Raw genomic sequence first — 27500 nt, forward strand, 5'->3', positions numbered from 1 at the left:
GGGCTCTCTACCCTACTCCTATTGTTACCGTCAACCACAACACCCCTATTTATAACTATACCCCTAGTGGGTACTCCCTGGCTGGAGCTGAGATTATGTGTCACTGTACTGGCTCTCATATCATTATTACTACTATAATTATTCCTACTGAGCATTAAACGGGAGCGGAAGAGGCTGTGCCTCCGGAAAAAGGTGATAGGGTCTTAGTAAGTAGCCTATTATTATGGGAGGCGATTATCTGGGCGAGGTTTTTAGTGTTGGAGAAAGCTATCCTAACTTTATGTGAGTTAACCGTGGAGTAATATTTGGAATTTCTGGGGAAGTTATTGGCGATGGCTTGTCTAAACATGAGGGGGAGGTTAGTTCTAATCTGCTTACCAAAGGGGATTACAAACCATATATGCTTATTCCTATCAGTGTGATGGGTCGGGACGCCAGCTCTCGCATTCGGGTGGGTGATTCTCGGATGAATAACGGGTCTTGGGTTAGTGTAAGACCTCCCGGACCGATAATTATCCTTGTTCGCTAAATTAAATGCGGGAGCGACTACCCCGGCATCCGCCGCGCTCCCGTCCTTACTTAAAATGTTAATGTTATTATATATATATATATATATATATATATATATATATAATATATATAATATATATAATATATATATATATATATATATATATATATATATATATAATATATATATATATATATATATATATATATATATATAATATATATATATATATATATATATATATAATATATATAATATATATATAGATATATATATATATATATATATATTATATATATATATATATATATATATATATGGCTCAGTGGTTAGAGCGTCGAGCTTATGATCGTGAGGTTGTGAGCTCGAATCCCGGACCGGTCTGCGTGTTGTGTTCTTGAGCAAGGCACTTTATTTCACGTTGCTCCAGTTCACTCAGCTGTAGAAATGAGTTGCGACGTCACTGGTGCCAAGCTGTATCGACCTTTGTCTTTCCCTTGGACAACACTGGTGGCGTGGAGAGGGGAGGCTGGTATGCATGGGCGACTGCTGGTCTTCCATAAACAACCTTGCCCGGACTTGTGTCTAGGAGGGTAACTTTCTATGTGCAATCCCATGGTCATTCATGACCGAAGGGGGTCTTTACCCTTTATATATATATATATATATATATATATATATATATGCATGTATGTATGTATGTATGTATGTATGTATATATATAAATATATATACACGCACACACAGATACATACATGATATAATGCAATAGATAAATTTATAGAGATATGGTAGATATTTGTATATAAGTATATGTATGTTGATAGATAGACAGACAGATAGATAGATAGATAGATAGATAGATAGATAGATAGATAGATAGATAGATAGATATAGATAGATAGATAGATAGATAGATATAATACATGTCTGTATACAGATACACGTGTGTGCACGCGCACATATGTATCTATGTATATACTCACATGCCTCCTCCCGGTACTTGTGACACTCTAATTCCCTCTCTTCCTGTATGGCGGTTCCAGAGGACGTACACACGCACTAACCCACGCAGGGCTTATTCACACGTGAAACACTGACAACACTTGCATGCACACACACCTCACATGTATACATACACTTGAAGTTTATTTATTCCATATGATATCAGTGTCGGTGAGAGTAAAGCAAAAATGGCAGTTTCGTGAAATTTGAATAATCGCTTCCCTCACGCCCAGAACAGAATCAAAATAAACAAATGATACAATTAGTAAATATCTATTCAAATATACGACATGTTCTAGCAATCGATACCCTATACAAATGTGATCTTATATGGCCTTGTTGCTTGGGCGGATGGACTGTTTCTTATAATATCAGTCAAGCACACAGAAAATATATTTGTATGTTCTAATGAGATACCAAAATTTGGGCATCAGATTCGTTAGCTACACAAATGCGAACCCTGCGTTTTGTATTTCAGAATATCTATATTCGTCTATAAAATGTATCTTTAATAGTATAATGCTGGTTTCAAATTTTGGCACTATGCCAGCAGTTTTGGGCGAGGGGTAAGTCGAATACATCAATCCCAGTGCTCAAGTGGTACTTATTCCATCAACCAAAAGAGATATAACGAAGAGTCAACCTCGGCGGAATTTGAACCCAAAGCGTAAAGGAGTCAAAATCCGTTAAGCATTTTGCCCGGTGCGTTAACTATTCTGCCAGCTCGCTGCCTTCGTTAATGGTATAATATTAAAACAGAATAAACGCGAAAATTCATGGTAACCACGCAGGAAAAATATTTAGTTAAAAAAATAAATAGAGTTCATTTGCTATGAAGATTGTATAATTCTCTCTATTATGGAATCAAGCCTGAGATTTGGGGGGAAAGGGGATAGTCGATTTCATAGACTCCAATGCTCGTCTGATACTTATTTTATTAACCCCAAAAGGGATGAAAGGCAAAGTCGAACTCAGCAGCGTTTGAACTACCACCGGAAGAAATACCACCAAATATTTCGTCCAGCGTTGTAAGGATTCTGCCAACTTACATTGACCATTCGTCTGAGGCTAGGGTTAAAAGAATTAAGGCTAAAACTGAAGGATCAAGATAAGAGAGAGAAGTTTCAAAAAGCTTAGACAGGAAAGTAGAAGAGTTTATCAAAAGAATTAAGGTGACAGGTCAAAGTATTGTGGGGAGGGAAAACAAGATAGATAGGCTCATTATATCAAACGATAATTTATTCAGTAAAATCACGAGGACAGGAGTGGCTGTGTGGTAAGTAGCTTGCTAACCAACCACATGGTTCCGGGTTCAGTCCCACTGTGTGGCAAGTGTCTTCTGCTATAGCCCCGGGCCGACCAATGCCTTGTCGTATATGTGTGTGTGTGTGTGTGTGTGTTTGTGTGTCTGTGTTTGTCCCCCTAGCATTGCTTGACAACCGATGCTGGTGTGTTTACGTCCCCGTCACTTAGCGGTTCGGCAAAAAGAAACCGATAGAATAAGTACTGGGCTTACAAAGAATAAGTCCCGGGGTCGATTTGCTCGATTAAAGGCGGTGCTCCAGCATGGCCGCAGTCAAATGACAGAAACAAGTAAAAGAGTAAAGAGTAAAGAGAGGACAGATTAAAGAGCTAAATTAAAGATGGAATGGCTGATAGTATAGAGACAGAGGCAACATGCACAACACTTATTACGTCATACATCACGCGATACACAGCCATTTTGTTTTAATTTTGCTTCAGCAACTACAACGAAAATCTACTGAAGCTCGCAATGTCCACATTTCAATAAACTAGCATGAGAATAATGCACAGATGTAACTATAGGCTCGAAATACATATATGATCCCAGATTCCTGTAAGATTATATGGAACACGCTAGCATTTGACACACACACACACATGCAAACAAACGCATTTATATACATATACGTAGAAATATTCATACATTAGTATACACATACCCAGTTAGTCGTTGCTTCTGCAGACGATATGTTGCAATATCTTACAAAGTCACTGACTTACAAAGTATTAAAATGACTTAAGCACAAACACAACACACACACACAAACTCACAAACACACACACACACAGACACACACACACACACACGCACACATACACACACATGCTACCACAAACCAAATTTGTGGGTGCAAGTGGACCGACACTGGATAATGCGAGTCATTCCGTGCTTGTATGCATTTATTTATAAACATATGCCTGCTCTTAATTCTATTACATTACTTAAGCCATAAACGTCGTAACCTAGTCCCGTCTTTCATGCTGCCTGTTTTCTAATGTGACAGCGGTTTCTCTTTTATGTCTTAGAGTCAACGGTTTCTTTAGATGTTTGGCATGAACCTGATACTGCTCGGACAGAGTTATGATGGAAGTCGTTCGAGCAATGACCAAAGCAATCCTTTCTCTATCCATTTTAGAAACTTAATTCTTACCAGTGAGAATTGTATTTTGTTAATGTCCTAAGAATTAGAAACTTCGAGAGAACGTGAAATAATTCTTTTTCGGAAGCAGATTATAAATATATATAGTATAAATAATAATGTTATAGACACAAGGCCTGAAATTCTGGGGTGAGAGTGGATTAATCGATTATATAGGGTCCAGTACGGAACTGAGACTTATTTTGTCGATCCTGAAGGGATGAAAAGCAATGTCGACCTCGACGGCATTTGTACTCAGAATGTAAAGAGGGGCGGAACGTTGCTAAGCATTTTGACCAACGTGTTAACGGTCCTGCAAGCTCGGCGCCTTGTATAATATGAATAATAATAATAATAGCGTGTAGGCGAATGGCTCGGTGGTTAGAGCGTCGGATTTACACTCTTGAAGTAGTGAGTTCGATTCCCAAACCGAGCTGTGTGTTATGTTTTTCTGCAAGACACTTTCCAGTTCACTCCACTGTAGAGATGAGTCGCAACGTCACTCGTGTCAAGCTGTATCGGCCTTTGACTTTCCCTTGGATAACATCGGTGGCGTGGAGAGGGGAAGCTGGTATGCATCGGCAAGCGGTAGCCTTCCACAAACTTGCCCGGACTTGAGCCTTGGAGGGTATCTCTCTGGGTGCAATCCTATAGTCATTCATGATCGAAAAGGGTCCTTCAATAATAGCGTGTGAAAATGAATACTCGTTTACTTGTTTCAGTCATTTGACTGCGGCCATGCTGAAGCACCGCCTTTAGTCGAGCAACTCGACCCCGGGACTTATTCTTTGTAAGCCCAGTACTTATTTTATCGGTCTCTTTTGCCGAACCGCTAAGTGACGGGGACGTAAACACACCAGCATCGGTTGTCAAGCAATGCTAGGGGGACAAACACAGACACACAAACACACGCACACATACACATATATATATATATACATATATACGACAGGCTTCTTTCAGTTTCCGTCTACCAAATCCACTCACAAGGCATTGGTCGGCCCGGGGCTATAGCAGAAGACACTCGCCCAAGATGCCACGCTGTGGGACTGAACCCGGAACCATGTGATTGGTTAGCAAGCTACTTACCACACAGCCACTCCTGCGCCATGAATGCCGATGAAATTTACTTTTCAAACATACTGGGCTTCATTATTTCATGTGACCTTTGCGATTTAAAAAAATAATGGTATACATATATATATATATATATATATATATATATATATCGCTGGCGAATTTCTTCCTCCGTCTTCCCTTCTATTGGAATTTCTTGTGTTTTCGAAGAAGAGCGTCTGCTCGAAACGTTAAACCATCTTTCTTTCCTTCCCTGAGCGTCTGCTAATTCATTACATGTACAAAGCCCTCGCATTGTTTTGTTTTCTGTTTCTTCTTTTTTGGATTTACTATATATGTGTATATATATCTTTTACTTGTTTCAGTCATTAGACTGCGTCCATACATACATACACACACACACACACACACACACACACACACACACACATATATATATATATATTATTGCATTTCGGGATGGTCATTTTTTGTTTTGACAAATAAATTCAGTCGTTTATTACTGTTCTTATTCTAACACATGTCCATTGTCCGGAAATCTTTCGTCACACGTCTGTGACCTCCGCAGCAACACTTTCTGTCTTCGTATGTGCTCTTGGTCTGCTTATTCCAGTCTGTTCTATGATGTGTATTCTTATATACGCATGTGTCTGTGTTTTGTGTGTGTGTGTGTGTATGTGTGTGTGATTGTTCTGAGTACCACTATCCTATATTATACATATTACGGGTTTTCACATAGCTACTGTCTACCAAATCCACTCATAAGGTTTCGGTCAGCTTTGGGTTATAGTAGGAGGCACTTGCCCAAAATGCCGCGCAGTGGGACTAAACCCAAAACCACATGGTTGAGAAGCAAGTTTCTTAACCACACTGCCTCATCTGCGCTTATGAAATGAACTTTTTTTAATGATTTCTTAATGTTTTCAGTTCAGATAAAATGGATATGTATTCATATAGTTTTTATACTTATTCGAGAAAAAAGTTAATACATCAGTTACTTGGTAAAATACTTCCGTTGTTTAGCTAAAACTCGGGTGTATTCAAATAACGTTGATGTTTAAAGACATACTTATACACGTACATACAGAAGTCAGGCAGATAGACTTACACGCAGATGTATGTTTACGCGCATACACGTATATACATACACAAACAAGCATACAACCATATAGATGTACTTAATATAATGTTTTGAAAGCCACAGATATTAACACATGTGTGCAAAATACCGGCAATGCTTATAGTTAACATTAAGAAAATAGATTTGCAAGTGTAATCCATTATTTGCTCAAACATATAGTATATCCTAGCATAAATAAATTAAACTGAATATCGTTTAAACTGTGTAGACTGCATTTTATCTGTTATTGAGAACTGAAGCTGTCTGGTGCAGAATGACACCTCGGGACACTTATGTAACATTATGGTTCTCTTTCTTTCCCGCTCTCTCTCTCTCTCTCTCTCCTCTCTCTCTCTCTCTCTTTGTAGCTATGTGTACGTGTGTGTGTGTGTACGTGTGTGTGTGTGAGTGTACGTGTGTGTGTGTGTGTACGTGTGTGTGTAACTGTCTGTGTGCGTGTGTGTGTCAGAGTGTGTATGCGTGTGCATTTGTGTTATATATATATATATTATATGTAGAAAAATACAAACTGGGACAAGAACGTAAAACATTTAGAAGACGATACAAAAAACACGGACGGGACATTCGAAGCCTTCAATCTTCAGTCAAGAACCGGATCATCCTAGCAATTTCGGCTGATTAATCTTGAGATCGCTCCGATCCGGCAAGCCCCAAGGAAAAATTAAGCTACGAGCATTAGATTTCTTGGAAAACGGATCGAATGTATACGAAACAGGGACAGAAAAACGGACGATGCCACACGAATACAAAATACAAAAAACAATAATGGTAAAAACAGGACAAAAACAGCAGGTGTCTTACGACTAATAAACAGTACAACAAGTTTAGCTGGCGTATTTGGAAAAAATGCCTTTATCGGCAGACGAAGACAACGATGTTCTCACGGCAGTGGTCGGAGGCCAAAAAGGCTGATATATATATATATATATATTCATTTGTTAGTATATTTTATCTTTTATTCTTTACCTGTTTCAATCATTGGACTGGAGCCTGGCCAACTCGAATTACATTGCGGACCACAGAAAGGTTTTCGAGGGCGGAATTGAAGACATTTTGCTTTCTCATGCTATTATTACAATAATGAATGAATGATTATTGATTCAACACGAAATATTATTGTTGCAAAAACAGTAATATCTTTCTTTTTTGCATTTTATTACAATCTTTAATTTTTGATTAAATTTTACGAATGTTTGTTTAAATAAACTCATTTCAAGAAAGTATCAAGCGGGCTGCAAGATAAAAGTCTGCAGACCGCATGCGCTCCGCGGGCATCAAGTTGGCCAGCCCTGGTTTAGTCGATCAATTGGTCTCTTTTGCCAAATCGCTAAGTTACGGGAATATAAACAAACCAACACCAGTTGTCAAGTGGTGGAGGGGGGTACAAAAACACAAAGATACACACACATGCATGTGTGTGTATACGTGTGTTTGTTTGTATACATACAAACATGCGACGGACCTGCATAGAGTTTCTATCCACCAACATCACTCATAAGGCATTGGTGTTTCAGGGTTGAGAAACTAACCCAGGTGTTCGCCAAACCGTAACGTTCTTGTGGCCAAAAACTTCAATTTTAGTCTCGTCGGAGCCAGAACCTTAGACCAAAGCTGAGTAGGTTTCTTTAATATGATTTTTGCATAGTTTAGCTGAGCCTTAACATGCTGGGAGTGAACCCGGAACCATGTGGTTGGTAAGCAAGCTACTTACCACACAGCCTATATATATATAGATAGATAGATAGATAGATAGATAGATAGATAGATAGATAGATATATTATATATATATATATAGTATACATATATATATATAGTGAGACAAGCAGACAGACAGGCAGTCAGAGAGACAGACAGACAGTTAGACAGATAGATAGATAGATAGATAGATAGATAGATAGATAGATAGATAGATAGATAGATAGATAGATAGATAGATAGATAGATAGATAGATAGATAGATAGATAGATAGATAATGTACATACATACACACGAAAATAAATGAATATATAACTGTATGTGAGTGTATGTCTGTACATTACAGATTTATATATATGTATGTTCAAACATGTAACATAGTCACAAAAAAATCTGTATTATACTTTTTCCCTTTGTCTTAGCAGAGGAACATGATAAAATGGACGGACCATCACTAAGCAGCTACATTGGAGAACTGACACGAGCAATTAGAGATTTGCAAAGAGATTTCCAAAACCAGGTATACATATTTACATACATCATGTAATCTTGAGATGTATTGATTGACTTGACCTTAACAGATATTCCTTAAACATTCCGTCATACAAATAAAATACTCCATGTAAAAGCTTATTCAGATAGCCTCTTTGTGAAATAACTAATTCAAATTTGAATGAGAAAACATAAAAATCTAAAAATATCTGAGTTCCAGTTCTCTTTATTTCTCCATCATCGTAAAAGAATGGAAAATAAGTAACGGAACTTCTTATCATGCGTATATTATTTCTACCGCCATCAGATGGTTGCAATTAATCGAAGAAATCTCCACAATTAATCTCAATGGATTCAAAGAGCATAAACCATTTTTTGTATGTATGTTTTACATTATAAAATAATAAAACGTTAGATGAATTAGGTAAAATGAAAATTTGAAGGCGAATAAAGATTAGTATTTTGATTGGATGATGGAAGCACTCCGTCGGTTACGACGATGAGGGTTCCGGTTGATCCGAATCAACGGAACAGCCTGCTCGTGAAATTAACGTGTAAGTGGCTGAGCACTCCACAGACACGTGTACCCTTAACGTAGTTCTCGGGGATATTCAGCGTGACACAGAGAGTGATAAGGCCGGCCCTTTGAAATACAGGTACAACAGAAACAGGAAGTAAGAGAAAGTTGTGGTGAAAGAGTACAGCAGGGATCACCACCATCCCCTGCCGGAGCCTCGTGGAGCTTTAGGTGTTTTCGCTCAATAAACACTCACAACGCCCGGTCTGGGAATCGAAACCGCGATCCTATGACCGCGAGTCCGCTGCCCTAACCACTGGGCCATTGCGCCTCCATTGTATTTTGATTATTTATTATTAAAAGACCTCGTAGGAGTTGAGATTTGCATGGCATGTGTGAGAGAAAAAACTAAAGAAATAATTATATATTTGAAGCACCACTCTAATTAACTTAGTGGAACAACTCAGTGGAAATCCTATGACATTGCAAATTAAAAATTAGCTTACCAAAGACAGTAAGGGGAAAATATAAATCTGTTTGTTCAACCTGTATTGTTAAGACGCATTTTCTTTTCTCTTGCTTTTTAAACTATTATTTCCGACAGGTAATCCTAAGTTTTACTCGTTTCTTTTAGATTCGTGAAACACATCTTTTGAAAGAAACACTAAGAGAATGTCAGATGTGCAGAGGTTAGTCACGATTTGAGGTTTTCAAAATGCATATAATTTATAACTTCCAAATCATTTGTAGAAAATAAACTTGTTTCTTTCTATTTTACTCACTTTGAATTTAAAATATATATTCTGACTTAATTATTCATTGCACTAACTTTCAGCTACATTCAAACTTTGCTCTCACTTTTTCTCATTAGCTTCTGTTTCTTTTTATTGTAGCCATTCATTAGAATATATTGTAAATATTCCAAACTCATCTTCTCTCATTTCATCTACATCTTTCTATCTTCTTTTTTCTTTTTCATGAATCTAATTTCTTTCGAAGACTCTATCGTCTGCCACTCACTAGCATTCACTGGGGATCCAACTTCTCAATAAATAAAGTGTCTTTTTCACTACTATTCGCCACCGCGACAGCATTGCCGCCATAGGGGCTTATAAATAAAATTGTGTCTAGGGTTATACAAAAATATATACTATGGAACAACACAATCTGGCATAAAATTACACAATATACATCTCAAATTTCTTTTAATATGTACGTGTGTATACGCAGCAGGTGTTGATCCTATCCATTAATAACATCTTAGTTCGTATAATGAACATTTGGCACTGCTTCCAAATACCTAAATTTTTTTATATGCATTTACTTGCAGGTACGAATGAACCTGGAAATATCCGGCGTTGTTCTTCTCATCCATGTTTCTCCGGAGTTCGTTGTATTGATACTGAAAATGGATTCCGTTGTGGAGAATGCCCACCAGGTTTCTATGGTGACGGTATATCTTGTTCAGCTTATCTGTCTTGTAATGACAGACCATGTTATCCAGGTAATTTGATTACAATATTTCTTTTTAATATTTATGCTTTTTATTCTTTTATTTATTTGTTTCAGTCATTTGACTGCGGCCATGCTGGAGCACCGCCTTTAGTCGAACAAATCGACCCCAGGACTTATTCTTTGTAAGCCTAGTACTTATTCTATCGGTCTCGTTGCCGAACCGCTAAGTTACGGGGACGTAAACATACCAGCATCGGTTGTCAAGCGATGTCGGGGGGGACAAACAAGAGACACAAACACACACACATACATACATATATATATATATATATATATATATATATACGACGGGCTTCTTTCAGTTTCCGTCTACCAAATCCACTCACAAGGCTTTGGTTGGTCCGAGGCTATTGTAGAAGACACTTGCCCAAGGTGCCACTCAGTGGGACTGAACCCGGAACCATGTGGTTGGTAAACAAACTACTTTATTTCATAAAATTTGCCATGAAGGCATTACAAAGAGGGGACGAACAAAGACAGACAAATATAAAAAGGTGTAGTAGCGGCTATAACGTTTAAAATTTTATGATGATCACACAGCCACGCCTGTCAATAAAAATAAAATTATAAAAAACACTATTAAAAAAATGATTGTTAAGTATATCCTAGTAAATTTTTTTGTCTGTTTAAAGACTATACGAACAACCTGACTGAGGCAGTTTGCATGACTATGGCATCATTAAGGAGAAATGAAACTCAATGATGTTGAAAGTGTGATTTCTCTGTTGAAATACTCCGGGTGTTTTGCCGCCAAAATTATTTTACAGGAATGCTAGAAGCGTTTTTATTTCAGTTCAATCATCGAAATAAAATTCTCATCGTAATAATATTTGCAGGTAATTGTATTAAATAATGAAAGATTATTTCATTATATTTTCTGTGATGAATATTTTTTGCTTTTGTTTTTCCTCGTGTCAAAAATATCTCTAAGAATTTATACAAATCTTTCATTAAAAATATAGCGATTCTGTTTTATAAGTTTATGAAAATAACTTCGTTTCGTTTACCGATATTACTTTCCTATTAAAAGGCGGCGAGCTGGCAGAACCGTTAGCACGCCGGGCGAAATGCGTAGCCGTATTTCGTCTGCCGTTACACAGTCGATTCAAATTCCGCCGAGGTCGACTTTGCCTTTCATCCTTCCGGGGTCGATAAATTAAGCTCCAGTTACGCAGTGGCGTCGATGTAATCGACTTAATTCGTTTGTCCTTGCTTGTCCCCTCTATGTGTAGCCCCTTGTGGGTGATAAAGAAGCAGATATTACTTTCCTATTAAAATGCTCCCATAAAGCTTACCCATACAACTTACTAAATCCTGCCATCTTTAAATCTAAACATCCTTTGTCATGAGTGTAGGGTCCTCAGACACCTCTTCCATAGGGTCCTATCAGAAACAACCGTCATTACACTCTCCAGTGAATTCACAAGCGTGTCCAACTGATTCCATGGATATTATCCATCCAACTCGTTCGTGGTCTACCTCTAGGTCTCTTACCGGTTGACTCGGTCTGATTAATCTGTATTGCGATCCTTTCCTACGGTATTCTAACCTCACAGAAAAACAGTTTAACTTTTTGATGTTTTTTACTGTATGAAGTTTCCAAGTTCTTCACTGGTGGTTCTTTGTGTACCATTCATTCAAATTTTTTTACTTTTATGAAACCACATTACACAGCTTCCCCCCCATTTTCTCTCTGGAAAAAGTATACCAAATGCGCAAAGCTAAAATGGTTGGCATTAGGAAATGGCAACAAACCATAAAACATTATTTCTTTTGTAAAAAGGCGGTAGGGCACATCCCTTTCGTAGTTAAAAGTAAAAACAATATCAGAAAGTAGTGGTAAATTGAAATGAAACATATTTTCACGATACCACGTCTTTTGAAATGATGCACATAATCATCAGAATCCACACTGCGCTCTGTCGCTTCATGCAGAATTTTGGTCTCATGAGAAAACAAGGCCTAAAAATCTCCTTGAAAATCTCCCCATGTTGTCTCAGTTATTATTTACACAAAAAAATGTGTTAACTGTTGTCTTGGTGGGTGTCCAATTACTGAGCAAAGTAACACTCCTTTTGTGACATTTTCATATAGACTAACAAAGAAGCTTTTGTTACATATACATGCACACAAGAACACATTAACGCATACACATATACAGACATAATACATACACGCACACACATATATATCATATATATATATATATATATATATATATATATATGTATGTGTATATATTTATATATATATATATATCCCCTACCATAGGTATATCCATTGATTGAAGCAAGCCAGTAAAATAATTTTTAAAATATGGAGGGAAAGAGGGAGAGAAAAAAGGACGAGTCACTATAGTCGTTGGTACAGCCATGGGGAAAATTTAAAGCTGAGTCTCGGTAAAAGTTAGCCGAGATCAGGATTAATTCTAGAGTGAAGTATTTTTATTTCGCTAAGGACATTAACGCTACTGGGAAACTATAATCGTCCCCACAGTTTATTTCTTCCTTCCTATACAAATTTGAGGATACCATTTGTTATATAGTCTCTCCGTTCGGCCGGGATTACCCAGCTTGTTTTACATAACGAGTCCATGAGAGTTTTAAGATTATAAATGATATTTGGAAGCGATTTCGAAGCTATTTCTAAGAGGATGAACAATTAATTAGAGGCTCACTCATTGATACGTGTTCGCTTTCTTTTTTTTCTTTTCTTTTTTTTTTTTAGTGCAACGACTTTTCTTATCTTAATATTGATAGCTAGTGGAGGCGCAATGGCCCAGTGGTTAGGGCAGCGGACTCGCGGTCATAGGATCGCGGTTTCGATTCCCAGACCGGGCGTTGTGGGTGTTTATTTTAAAAAAATATCAACCGTTCTAAAGCTCCACGAGGCTCCGGCAGGGGATGGTGGTGATCCCTGCTGTACTCTTTCACCACAACTTTCTCTCACTCTTACTTCCTGTTTCTGTTGTACCTGTATTTCAAGGAGCCGGCCTTGTCACTCTCTGTGTCACGCTGAATATCCCCGAGAACTACGTTATGGGTGCACGTGTCTGTGGAGTGCTCAGCCACTTACACGTTAATTTCACGAGCAGGCTGTTCCGTTGATTCGGATCAACCGGAACCCTCGTCGTCGTAACCGACGGAGTGCTTCCATCCATTGATAGATACTTTTGATCATCTTCTAACCTGAGCTTTCTAATACTCGTCAATTTGCCTCAAATTCTGCCTCTGATTCTTGTTACTGGGCGAAGTTTCTACCACAATGAACAGTAGAAACGTTCTTCTATGTAACGGTTGACACTCAAATTTGGTCCGTATTACCTTCACTCTAATCCGTCTTAACATGGTGTGATGTGATTAGTTTTGACTACAGTAACAAGCAAAATAAGAGAACGATTAATCTATATCTCTCTATATATATAAACGGCAGTTTGTCTGTCTGTGTGTCTGTGTGTCTGTCAGGTTGTACCCTCACCCTGACCACGGCTTTCAACCGATTCTGATGAAACTTGACACACACATAGCCCAATGTCATAATTCAAAACTAACGCAGCGAAAATTTTGAAAAGTTCCCCCAGTTCTGAAAAGATCGATAAGTTCGACATGGGGTCGAGAATCTAAGCTTTTTATAGGCAACACATTTTCTGTTGGGAGACAGCTAGGAACATCGTATACATAGAAGTATTCGAGTGAAGAGAAGACATTGCAACTTACACATGCGCCTTCGTTCCCTAGAGGGAAAGAACTAGATTGGGATTAGTCGTTGCCTACTAGGGGCTCTTACATACCCGGGCAACGCCGGGCTATGCTGCTAGTATTCTTTAAATGCTGGAAAAATTAGTGAACGTACAAATTCGTAATTGGTTTCGTAAACACGGTTAATCATTCGTTAAATTCTCTGAGAAATCTAAGTTTGTACAATGGTCTTAATAAAAGTTAATAACACTAACACTAGTTTCGTCCAAATGTCTCATTTTAGCTAATGGTTAACCGTATTTACGAAACCAATTGCGAATGCGTACGTTAACTAGCTTTTCCGAAATTTAAAAAAATATTAACTGTTCTCTCTTTTTTTTTGCTCGCTACTGTATATGTTGTTATGGGTTGTCAGATAAATTTTTAGTTTTTTTCTTTTTGTTTTAAGTTGGTACCGTATCGTCATATGTTCTAAAAGAGGTAAAAATCTGTTCAAATTTTTAAAATGATATACGAACGAACTTATCTGACAACCGAAACTGATTTATTGTTTACTGTATGTGTCATTCTTGCTGTGTACATTCTGACAGCGATATTTAAGTATTGAAATTGGCAAACCTGCTTCTAATCAGTTACGTGGCGTTTTCTTGACTCTTGGTGGGGGTCTTTTCACTTCCTTTATGCCACTAGTATCTTCTGGAAAGATATGAACGTTTCAGTGTTCTACTGCTCTTAAAGGCGGCGAGCTGGCAGAATCGTTAGCACGCCGCGCAAAATGCTTAGCGGCATTTCCTCTGTCTGCACATTCTGGGTTCAAATTCCTCCGAGGTTGACTTTGCCTTTCATCACCTTGGGGGTTGATAAATAAAGTACCAGTTGAAGACTGGGATCGATGTAATCGACTTGTACCCTCCCCCAAAATTCCTGGCCTTATTTCAAACTAATATTCTACTGTTCTGTCCATAGGCGAAGGAGTGGCTGTGTGGTAATTACTTGCTAACCAACCACGTGGTTACGGGTTCAGTCCCACTGCGTGGCATCTTGGGCAAGTGTCTTCTGCTATAGCCCCAGGCCGACCAATGCCTTGTGAGTGGATTTGGTAGACAGAAACTGAAAGAAGCCTGTCGTATATATGTATATATATATATGTATGTATGTGTGTGTTTGTGTGTCTCTGTTTGTCCCCCTAGCATTGCTTGACAACCGATGCTGGTGTGTTTACGTCCCCGTCACTTAGCATTTCGGCAAAAGAGACCGATAGAATAAATACTGGGCTTACAAAGAATAAGTCCTGGGGTCGATTTGCTCGATTAAAGGTGGTGCTCCAGCATGGCCGCAGTCAAATGACTGAAACAAGTAAAAGAGTAAAAGAGTAAACATCGGGATCGTCACCATCTCGTATTTCCGCATTCCTATATAAATTGGGAGATTTCATTCATTATAAACTTTCTACGTTCTCTTCAGCTGAATAAATCGGAAGTTCAACGTTTAATTTTTTTTTTTTAATTAATGATTGCTATTTTAAATACATCTATCATTTCCCCTTATGCTTGTTCAGATCAAGAGAAACAGATCAAAAACAAGACAATCATTCCAATGTTAATTTAAACCTTAAATGCAATTTTGTTTTTTGTTCCTCTTGCTGTTTCACTGTAAAGCGGAATTTTTCAGATCTTCCTATAAGACTTTTAAACACTGTACATGAGTTTTCTAGAGTTTAATTAATATCTTAATATTAGCTTAATGTAAGGCGGCAACTCGGAAGAGCCGAAATCACACCGGATGAAATTTCTTCCGACTTTACGTACTGTGTTGACTTCGCGTTCTGTCCTTTCGGAGTCGATAAATAATGTACCAGTTGAGTATTGGGGTCGATGTAACCGATTTACCTCCACCCCAGAAATTACTGGCCTTGTGCCAAAATATGAAGCCGATGTTAACTTAACATAAGGCGGCGAGCTGACGGAACTGTTAGCAGGCCGGATGAAATGTTTACCGGCATTTCTTCAGGATTTATGTTCTGAGCTCAAATTCCACCGAAATTGACTTTGCCTTTCATTCTTTTGAGATCGATAAAATTAGTTCCAGTTGAACACTGGAGTCGATGAAATCTACTTGCTTCTCCTAACAAAATTTTCAGGCCTTATGCCTATAGTAGAACGAATATTGATATATGAAATTAGTAAAAAATCTTAAATTTTTGGAAGTTACTGTAAAAGATTTGAGAACGAAACATTGCAAATGAACTCAGTTGGATATTTTTACAAGCATTTCATTTACACCAAATAAATAGAAAATAAACACCGCAACAGAGTGAAATCACAGCAGTTTACAATGATTCGGATTGCCATTTTTCTCCCTCAGCGTCTGTTATAAAATTGACTTTGGATGTCTCTGAACATGTTATCGTGGTTTACACTCTTTAACATTATATGTTTCAAGTTTAAATCTTAAGATATTTGAATATCATGTTTATATTCTCAACAATTGGGTCATGCTCCTGCTACGAAATACGGGTTTTGTCATTACTGGGTTTGTTAACAGACGGAATATAGTTCAACATATTTTTAATTAACTGTACACTTTAACAGCTGTTTAGAGTGCACAGTGATGAAATATGCTAAACGACAGGATATCAAAAATTAAACCCATCTGGCAAATGTTCTTCATACATAATCCGATTAAAACTAACATATTGTGTTCATGATACATAAATTTTAATTCCATTGCAGAGGCTGAAATATTATCATCTTCAGCATCATCGATATCATCACTATTAAGGCGGCGAGCTGGCAGAAACGTTAGCACGCCGGGCGAAGTGCGTAGCCGTATTTCGTCTGCCGCTACGTTCTGAGTTCAAATTCCGCCGAGGTCAACTTTGCCTTTCGTCCTTTCGACGTCGATTAAATAAGTACCAGTTACGCACTGGGGTCGATATAATCGACTTAATCCGTTTGTCTGTCCTTGTTTGTCTTCTCTTTGTTTAGCCTTGTGGATAGTAAAAAATAGGTATTTCGTCTGTCTTTACGTTCTGAGTTCAAATTCCGCCGAGGTCGACTTTCATCCTTTCGGGGTCGATAAATTAAGTACCAGTTGCGTAGTGGGTTCGATCTAATTGACTGGCCCCCGCCCAAAAAATTTCGGGCCTTGTGCCTAGAGAAGAAAAGGATATCATCTCTATTATCAATAACATCTTTTCACCATAGATTGTTGTCCACTTAAATATTGATTTCGGGGGAGGGAGCAAGTCGACTACATCGACCTCAGTGTTCAACTGGTACTTGTTTTATTGACCCCGAAAGGATGAAGAACAAAGTCGACCTCGGCGGAATTTGAACTCAGAACGTAAAACCGGACGAAATGTTGCAAAGTATTTTGTCCGGCATACTAACGATTCTGCTAGCTCTCCGCCTTAACTTTAATATATACAACATGAGCCAATCAAATACCAGCGATTTCTGTGGGGATCAGCGGTAACTTTTACTTTATTCTTTTATTCTTTTACTTGTGTCAGTCATTGTGACTGCGGCCATGCTGGAGTATCACCTTTAGTCGAACAAATCGACCCCAGGTCTTATTCTTTGGAAGCTTAGTACGTATTCTATCGGTCACTTTTGCCGAACCGCTAGCTTACAGAGACATAAACACACCAACATTGGTTATCAAGCGATGGTGGTAGGACAAACACAGACACACAAATACATATATACATAAATATATACATATTTACATATATACATACATACATATATATATATAATATATATATATATACACGACGTGCTTCTTTCAGTTCCCGTCTAACAAATCCACTCACAAGTCTTTGGTCGACTCGGGGCTATAGTAGAAGACACTTTCCCAAGGTGCTACGCAGTGGGACTGAACCCGGAACCATGTGATTGGGAAGCAAGCTTCTTACCACACAGCCACTCTTGCGCCTACAAGAAGTTTTTCAAGTACTCGTGAATTTTGAAATCGATTTTATTTGAATTCTATTGCTATTTAAGCAATTGCTTACATTCACATCCCATTTTCTAATACTCCAGCATGGCCGAAGTCTAATTACTGAAACAAGTAAAAGATAAAGTATAACATGGCAGTACAACAGCAATCGTGATCAGCAACAGAGTGTAGTGCATAACTCATACCAGAACCGACTTGAACTAGACGAACTTCTAAGATTTTAATGCAAATTTTATCAAACGTTATTATACACTGAGAAACGAAGATAACTATTCTTGTTTTGGTTTTGTTACAGCCACATTGTTTCGGCCTCTTCCAGGTACTCATCAGATTCGATAACATACTCGGAATATCGAACTCAAACTAAATCTATGTAAATTGCTTTCATGTTCGAACTAAATAGGAATTTCTAAACAAGAACACAAACTGTCTAATCGACTGTGTATATTCTTTTCTGCTCTAGGCACAAGGCCTGAAACGTGGATGGGGGCAGTCGCAACTGGTACTTAATTTATCGACCCCGAAAGGATGAAAGGCAAAGTCGACCTCGGCGGAATTTGAATCGACTGTGTATATTATTGGTGCTTATATTATCGATTCTGGGAGATTAAAAGACTAAGTTGATCCTAACGTGATTTTATTTCAGAGCATAATGAAACATAACCAAGTGCCTTAAGACATTTTACCCGACCTTCACAATTCTTCCACCCTTCTAGTTAAAATATAATTTTAAAGTATTATAACAGAAACAATTTATTATCAATAGTATTCTACTGTCGCTTTCTGTAATCGATAATCGACATACATTTTACCAATACTATCGCCTGATAACTGATATTGGTTTGTTTATGTCCCCAGGACTTTACGGTTCGAATAAGAGACCGATATGTATCAAAGCAGTGCCGCAGCATGGCTGCAGTCCAATAACTGAAACAAGTAAAAGATAACAGATGTGTGTGTGTGTGTGTATGCATGCATGTATGTATGTATGTATGTATGTATGTATGTATGTATGTATGTATGTATGTATGTATGTATGTTTGTGTGTATGTATGTATGTATGTATGTATGTATGTATGTATGTATGTGTGTGTGTGTATGTATGTAGTATGTATGTATGTATGTATGTATGTATGTATGTATGTATGTGTGTGTGTGTGTGTGTATGTATGTATGTGTGTGTGTGTGTATGTATGTATGTATGTATGTATGTATGTATGTATGTATGTATGTATGTATGTATGACTTGCTGAAGGCTTCTTTAAGAGATGCTTGCATCTCTCCTGACACATGGGAAGGCATAGCTATTAATAACTGAAACAAGTAAAAGATAACAGATGTGTGTGTGTGTGTATGTATGTATGTATGTATGTATGTATGTATGTATGTATGTATGTATGTGTGTGTGTGTGTGTGTGTATGTATGTATGTATGTATGTATGTGTGTGTGTGTATGTATGTATGTATGTATGTATGTATGTGTGTGTGTGTGTATGTATGTATGTATGTATGTATGTATGTATGTGTGTGTATGTATGTATGTATGTATGTATGTATGTATGTATGTGTGTGTGTATGTATGTATGTATGTATGTATGTATGTATGTATGTATGTATGTATGTATGTATGTATGTATGTATGTATGTATGTATGACTTGCTGAAGGCTTCTTTAAGAGATGCTTGCATCTCTCCTGACACATGGGAAGGCATAGCTATTGATCGTAGCAGGTGGAGAAGGATTGTGCATGAGGGAACAGCCACGTTTGAGAAATCTCGAGTTGCGCATGAGAAAGTAAGGAGGGATGTCAGGAAGGGCATCGCTGTTACATTTCCAGAAGGGAAGGGTCTTCCTTTGATTCTGACATGCAATGTCTGTGCAAGACCCTGCCTCAGTAAAGCTGGACTCATGAGTCATCTTCATAGTCATAAAACGAGACAGATTAGTAACAACCTGGCCACTGGTGGTGGTGTAACACACCATACTAATCATATCTGTCGGGCATGTGGAAGAGAGTGTAATTCGGCAGGAGGATTTAAACGACATGCAAAGTTACATGAAGCCCAGTTACAACTACAGCCGGCTATTACCAGTAAAGGTTTTAGCTGCCAATTTTGTACAAGACATTATAGATCTTTAGCTGGGCTAAAAAGTCACATTCGATCACAGCACCAGTAACAGTTAAGCTTCGTGCAATGGCCATACTCGATAACGAGGGGGCTGCCATAAATAAATAAATAAATAAATAAATAAATAAATAAATAAATGTATGTATGTATGTATGTATAATTACTTTTTCTCTCATTTCAGGAGTGACCTGTACCGACACTATAAGCGGCTACAGATGTGGAAGCTGTCCTGCACATTACACCGGAGACGGCACACTCCATGGATGTAAACCAGTTGAAATTACTTGTCGTGATGAACCTTGCTTTCCAGGGGTCAATTGTACAAACGGACTTCGTGGCTATATTTGTGGAGCTTGTCCATCTGGCTACAGCGGAAACGGAACACACTGTGTCGATATAAATGAGGTAAGATAATGTTATCACGTGGATATCATCCTGACCATCATCAACATTGCGCTATCATCATAACAACATCATTATTTTCATCATCATCATCATCATAATAATAATAATAATAATAATAATAATAATAATAATAATAATAATAATAAAATAGTAATAATAGTAATGATAATCTATTTTACTATAGTCACAAGGCCTGAAATTTTGGAGGTGGAACAAGTCGATTACATTTACCACAGTATTCAACTGGTACTTTTATCGACCCAAAGGGATGAAAGGCAATGTCGACTGCGGCGGAATATGAACTCAGGCCGTCAAAACCGATAAAATGCCGCTAAGTATTTAGCCCAGCATGCTAACGATTCTGCCAATTCACTGCCTTCTTAATAATAATAATAATAATAATAATAATAATAATAATAATAATAATAATAATAATAATAATAATGATGATGATGATGATTTAAAAAGGAATGGCGTAACTCTTCACAAAGGTAAATAGTCAAGACGAAGAGCGCGATTCGATTGTAAGATATTTTATTGGTTGAACATTTCAACAGTACGTCTGTCTTTGTCAAGTACAAAATAAGAAGTGATAAAAATTCAAAATTATATAAATTTAAACGTAAAGTATGAACGAGAGTAACCAGCGTCCACACTGAACATTTAATAATAATAATAATAATAATAATAATAATAAGAAGAAGAAGAAGAAGAAGAAGAAGAAGAAAATGTAATGATTCTGTGGGACTTTCCAGTACATACAGACCGAACCATCATAGCCAATAAACCAGATATTGTTGTGAAAGACCAAAACAATAAAGTTTGCTTATTGATCGACATGAGCATCCCTTGTGATCATAATATCTCGGCGAGAAGAGCATTGTCGATGTGAGAACTATTACTACTCATGTATTTTAATTTAACTTTATTTCTATAAAAAAAAAAATGAACGAACTAGTGAGTTTAGTTTAATGGCCTACCATTGTATACTATGAGTTTCTTTGCCCTAGGAGTCGTGAAGACACTCGGCAAGAAATGGAAGCAAATTTGAAAGAAGAAGAAAAACCCATAAATAATAATAATAATAATCTGATCTTAACTGATTGGAAGTGTTATCATGTACATTGTCTTGTCTTGGTATAAAAGATGGGCTACAGCAAATATTCTGCTCAATACCACAGATTTGCTTGTCAGTTGTTTGACCTTAACCAGTTGAGCATGTCCTTAGTGGCTGACGATATGTGCATCTCTGATCACGAGCAGAAGTAGTGGGGGAGCATCATAGCCATGTGTTGAGAGGGATTCTTTGGGGTTGAATAGTTCACCTCTGGAAACATGGGTGGTTCTTTCAACATCCTTAAACAACCCTTATTCAGGGACCGTTTGAGCGGGATGGGCTACTCAACCTGAAGAAAATTCTAACTGGGCCCCACCTGCAAGGTCATGTGCTGTTTATCTTGATATGAGATCACCATGTCGCGCACATATGGTTGTGATGCATGTGCCTGGTGTACCTTTATCAGACGGGTAGTCATGATGGGTATATTGGGCTTCGTATATTTTACCCCAGTGTCACTTTGATGGCATGAACTGCTCTCTCACTCAATAATAATAATAATAAGGATTTTAAATTTTTCCACAAGGGCAGTAGTTTGTGGGGAGGAGATGAGTTGATTACAGCAATCCCAGTGTTTTAACTGGTGTTTAATTTTTCAACCCCGAATGGATGAAAAGTAAAGTCGACCTCGGTGGAATTTGAACTCAGAACGGAGCGACGGACGAAATACCGCTAAACATTTCGTTCACCATGCTAACGATTCTTGGGCAAGGCACTTCATTTTATGTTGTTCCAGCCTATCCAGATAAAAACGAGCTGGTGTACACTACTCGCTCCCTTCAGCTGTCACATCCTAGGTATATTCCTCTGGGTCAAGGGTTTGAGAATTGTACGATGTCTATGCCAGTTCGCGTATACGTAGGCAGCTAAAGCAATTAGCGAAAACGTGGTACGTCCTAAAATGTCATACTCGCTTCCGAGTGACGGCTGTAGTTGTTTTATCAAATATATTTTTAAAATTCTCATTTATTCATTTGCATGTGTAACACAATGCATCCCTGGGTACGCAAATGTGTACATAATACATAGTACAGGTGCAGGAGTGGCTGTATGGTAATTAGCTTGCTTACCAACCACATGGTTCCGGGTTCATTTCCACTGCGTGGCACCTTGGGCAATTGTCTTCTACTATAGCCTCGGGCCGACCAAAGCCTTGTGAGTGGATTTGGTAGACGGAAACTGGAGGAAGCCCGTCGTATATATGTATATATATATATATGTATGTATGTATATGTTTGTGTGTCTGTGTTTGTCCCCACCCCCACCATTGCTTGACAACCGATGATGGTGTGTTTACGTTCCGTAACTTAGCGGTTCAGCAAAAGAGACTGATAGAATGAGTACTAGGCTTACAAAGAATAAGTCCTGGAGTCGATTTACTCGACTAGAAGGCGGTGCTCCAGCATGGCCGCAGTCAAATGACTGAAACAAGTAAAAGAGTAAGAGAGAGAGAGAGAGAGAGAGAGAGAGAGGAGAGAGAGAGAGAGAGAGAGAGAGAGAGAGAGAGTGCTCGGGCTAAATTTAACAGTTTGTATAAAAGGAAAAGAAAACACAGTATCCCATTGGCCAAAAATAAAGTATTAAAAAAATTTTTAATATCAACTAGATTATGGCTGGGAATTAACATTTTACTAAAAGTAGCCACAAGACGGCTCTGGAACCTGGAGCATGCGTTCCTCACTATGTCCTTGTATATATTTCGGGAGTAAGTCGATTACATCGACCCCAGTGTTCAGCTGGTATTTGTTTTATTGACCCCGAAAGGATGAAAGGCAAAGTTAACCGCGTCAGCATTTGAACTCAGAGCACAAAATCGGAAGAAATGCCGCTATGGGTTTTCCCCCGGCGTCCTAACGATTCTGTCGGTTCGCCGCCTTACATGTCCGTCTATACATAAACAGTAATAGATTCATTACTATCATATCGATTCCAAATTTTAGCACAAGGCCAGCAATTTCGGGTCGATTGCATTGACCCCAGTTTTCAAACGGTACTTATTTTATCGACCTCGAAAGGATGAAAAGTAAAGTTGACCTCGGCGGAATTAGAACACAATTCATTATTGTCATATTAAACAATAGCATATTCGGTAAGAGATTCTCTTTACTCTTTTACTTGTTTCAGTCATTTGACTGCCGCCATGCTGGAGCACCGCCTTTAATCGAGCAACTCGATCCCGGGACTTATTCTTTTGTAAGCCCAGTACTTATTCTATCGGTCTCTTTTGCCGAACCGCTAAGTAACGGGGACGTAAACACACCAGCATCGGTTGTCAAGCACTGCTAGGGGGACAAACACAGACACACAAACACACACACACATATATACATATATACGACAGGCTTCTTTCAGTTTCCGTCTACCAAATATTATTCATTAACAATATTTATATTATGTTTTCAAAAATATCTTTTCAGTGTCAGTTTAGCAGACCGTGTGATAAAATGGCTACCTGTACGAACTTATCTCCAGGGTTTACGTGTACACCTTGCCCACCTGGATATACAAGTCCTATAATTGAAGGAGTAGGTATAGCATCTGCACAGAGGACGAAACAGGTATTTGTTTTTTTGTCTGATTTTTTTTGTCTTTGTTGCTTTTTTTTTATTATTAATGTTTCATAATTAACAATATGTTATGGTCATTTCAGAGGAATATGAATCTCTTGCGAACGATCAAACGAAATCTAAATTATCCATGACTAAAATTATTTCTAAATAATTTGTAATATCTTACTGCTTTTGGACGTCAATATTCTGAAGTTTCCTCAGATCTTTTCGGTTTGAACGGCTGTTTTTTCTAGCGGTGTCATATGAAATTGTCACCCACAATTATGACCCTAGCCTCGATCTATTGCATTTCAATCTGTTTTAGGGTTAGGGTTAGGGGTGGGGGAAGGGTATTTTTTTTTCTTCACAAATGTAAATAAACCCAATCTGTTTCTTAAATGAGGGACATATTCATACGGCACAGAATGCTTTTTACCTCAATGGACGTCACTGATTGGTTGAAATTGCAGAAATTGAAGAAAAAAAAACAACAAATATCTTACAAACTATAGAATTTTCTCAATAAAGCCAAGAGAAAAAAATGTTTTATAAACACATTCTACAAGTATACGAAGTTTAAAATTTTTTAGTTACCTAGAAATTATGTTAAAAACTGCCGTTCAAACCAAAAAGATCCGTTTCCTCTCTTATTAATATTTCTTTTTTGGCCATTAACCTCTAACATGGCCTAGTGGCTAGAGCAGCGGACTCGCGGTCGAGGGATCGCGGGTTCGAATCTCAGACCGGGCGATGTGTGTGTTTATGAGCGAAACACCTAAGCTCCACGCGGCTCCGGCAGATGGTAATGGCGAACTTCTGCTGACTCTTTCGCCATAACTTTCTCTCAATCTTTCCTCCTGCATCTTGCAGCTCACCTGCGACGGACCGGCGTCCCGTCCAGGTGAGGAACCTATATGCCAAGGAAACTGGGAAACTGGCCCTATGAGCCAGGCATGGCTCGCGAAGGAACAAACATAAAAACTCAACATCGGCAAAGTTTCTGTCTCGCATGTTGTTCTTTCGTTAGTGTCTCTAAACTTCTTTCTTCCTTCTTGGAATAATTGACAAAACATAAAATTTAACTGAAATATGTGGAAAAGTGAGATTTAGAGCAATGTTGTTAAACGTGTTTTCAAAACAAAACACCACCCCCGCCTTGTGATATTTGTTCTTCCTTACTTTTAAAGGTAATCCCTTATTACCCTAGCTATCATAAATGGGGTCTGGCCTGATAACTGATCTGTAGGAAATCTGTAACTAACAACGCTGTTTAAAAGATGTGATATGAAATAATTCTTTCTAGTTTTGACACAAGACTAACAACTTCAATGAGAGAGCATGTCGATTACATCGACCCCAGTGTTAATCTGGTAATTATTTCATCGACCCAGGAAGGACGAAAGATAAAGTCGGATCAGCTGCATTAGAACTCACAACATAATGGGATGGAAGAACTGTCACTAAGCTATTCCGACATGGTGACGATCCTGCCAACTCGGCGTCTTAAATTCGATATGAAATCTCTCTATATATAAAGCTGAAGTTGTCTGTGTATGGCAGGTTTGGTAGCCTTCAACTAACACTATCTCCTCCGAGACCCTGCGGCACAAGTTGACCAAAATTGAGAGTATGAGAGAAGATAAAATTCAAATCGGACCATGTTAACACCAAAAATTATTTACATCAAAATGGTGCTTTTTTTTCTATGAAAATCCCTATTTTTTATGATCTTTTGACTGCTATGTCGCCATTTTCCGGTGTATTTCAACCAGAAAAATGTTCACTTAAAGAGAATAACAAGCTACATAATGCAAAAGTTTTACATTTCAAAAATTCCAATTCTAAAGGGTCGAAACAAACCCGAGCAACGCCGGGCGATACTGCTAGTAAAATGATAAAGAAATAAACAGAACGTTCGGTGATTTATAATGGTCATTGATATTACTATATGTCCTTGTTAAGATACGTGGCATTCTATGGGTCACCACAGGCTTTTGTAAACAAGTGCCGCGCGTCGGTGCAGTTTAACTGATGAAAGTGATGGCTACACCGTAAAACGGCCGATTGTTCCAACAGTTTGCCCTGATGGATTCAAGGCCTTACATGAAGCATAACATAAGTAGGAGAATAGAATTCACAGAGTCTTTGCGCAATGCCCCGATATACCTACAGTGTTATCATCACTCAGTTATGACAATTCAACAGGAATGAAATAGAAATGTTGCTGTTGTTGTTGCTGCTGCTGCTGGTGCTTAGCCTAGAGTCAGTCTGAAATGACAGACCATGCTACATGCTCAATGGTATTCCAGACTTAACCTTCCTATATTTTTTAATGAGGACCTAAGACGATATGATCCAGTGTGCCTGTCCCTTTATTTAAAATTGGTTAGGCGTAATTTGAGTGAGATTTGGTCGTTAGTTTTAACAGATCAAGCAGCCAAGCAGAGGCTTTCTGCTCTTTAGCTCCAGATCAGACTTATGATCACATGTTTTCCATCGTGACCAACTCGTCTGACATCCTTCTTGAATTTTGCTGGTCCGTAGCCTTGTGGATGGGGACCCCCTACCTAACAACCTTCTTGAGTTTTGAAAGGACCTCCACCACCTGGAGTTCGAAAATAGTCATGTTCCGCCTTGCAAAATTCTTCTTAGAAACCCTGTGTAGAAGCTTCTAGCGATATAAAAAAGAAACCGGTTGGCATTTTTTTTTTTTTTCCATTTTTTTTTTTTTTCATAACACAAAAACTTCAGCGACAAACTTCCTCCAAAAATATTAACCCCATCAGTTTTGCATGGTATTTGTGAGAAATCGTTAAAACATGTTTGCAAATCAACATCTGGTTTCGATTATGTCGAGTGGCTGATGATGTCGTAAGAAATAGATAAATAAACAAGAAAAGTACGCTCAGTCGTTAACGTAAGAGCCAGTTGATGACGGAGATGTCAACCAGCTTTTCTCCCTTAACATCTGTTTCTATCCACGCACCCAAACAAGTCTAATTAAATAAATAAAAAATACAATTGTACAAGAACTCTATGAACCCTTATAGTTTTTATCCACTTCCTGCCCTTATATATGCGTGTGTGTGTGTATACATATATACATGCATGCATAAATGCGTACATGCATACATATATATGCATATATGTATATATTAATATATGCACACATATGTAGATATAAATACATATATACATATATAATATAATATATATATATATATATATATATGTATATAC

General features: G+C 38.0%; 1 protein-coding gene across 2 annotated transcripts in view; it reads left to right on the forward strand.

Moving 5' to 3' along the window:
- The window catches only part of LOC115229883 (cartilage oligomeric matrix protein), a 142886-nt gene that overhangs the window by 79279 nt on the left and 36107 nt on the right, over window positions 1–27500 (forward strand). Inside the window, exons 5-9 of one of the 2 annotated variants that reach the window (XM_029800152.2) lie at window positions 8298–8395; window positions 9519–9573; window positions 10215–10388; window positions 20371–20594; window positions 24129–24269. In XM_029800152.2, the coding sequence (XP_029656012.1) occupies window positions 8298–8395; window positions 9519–9573; window positions 10215–10388; window positions 20371–20594; window positions 24129–24269 (692 nt within the window). The remainder of the gene's footprint in view (window positions 1–8297; window positions 8396–9518; window positions 9574–10214; window positions 10389–20370; window positions 20595–24128; window positions 24270–27500) is intronic. The other variant, XM_029800158.2, reaches the window with a different exon arrangement.

This window comes from Octopus sinensis, linkage group LG2, assembly GCF_006345805.1.
Source record: "Octopus sinensis linkage group LG2, ASM634580v1, whole genome shotgun sequence".
Taxonomy (NCBI): Eukaryota; Metazoa; Mollusca; class Cephalopoda; order Octopoda; family Octopodidae; genus Octopus; species Octopus sinensis.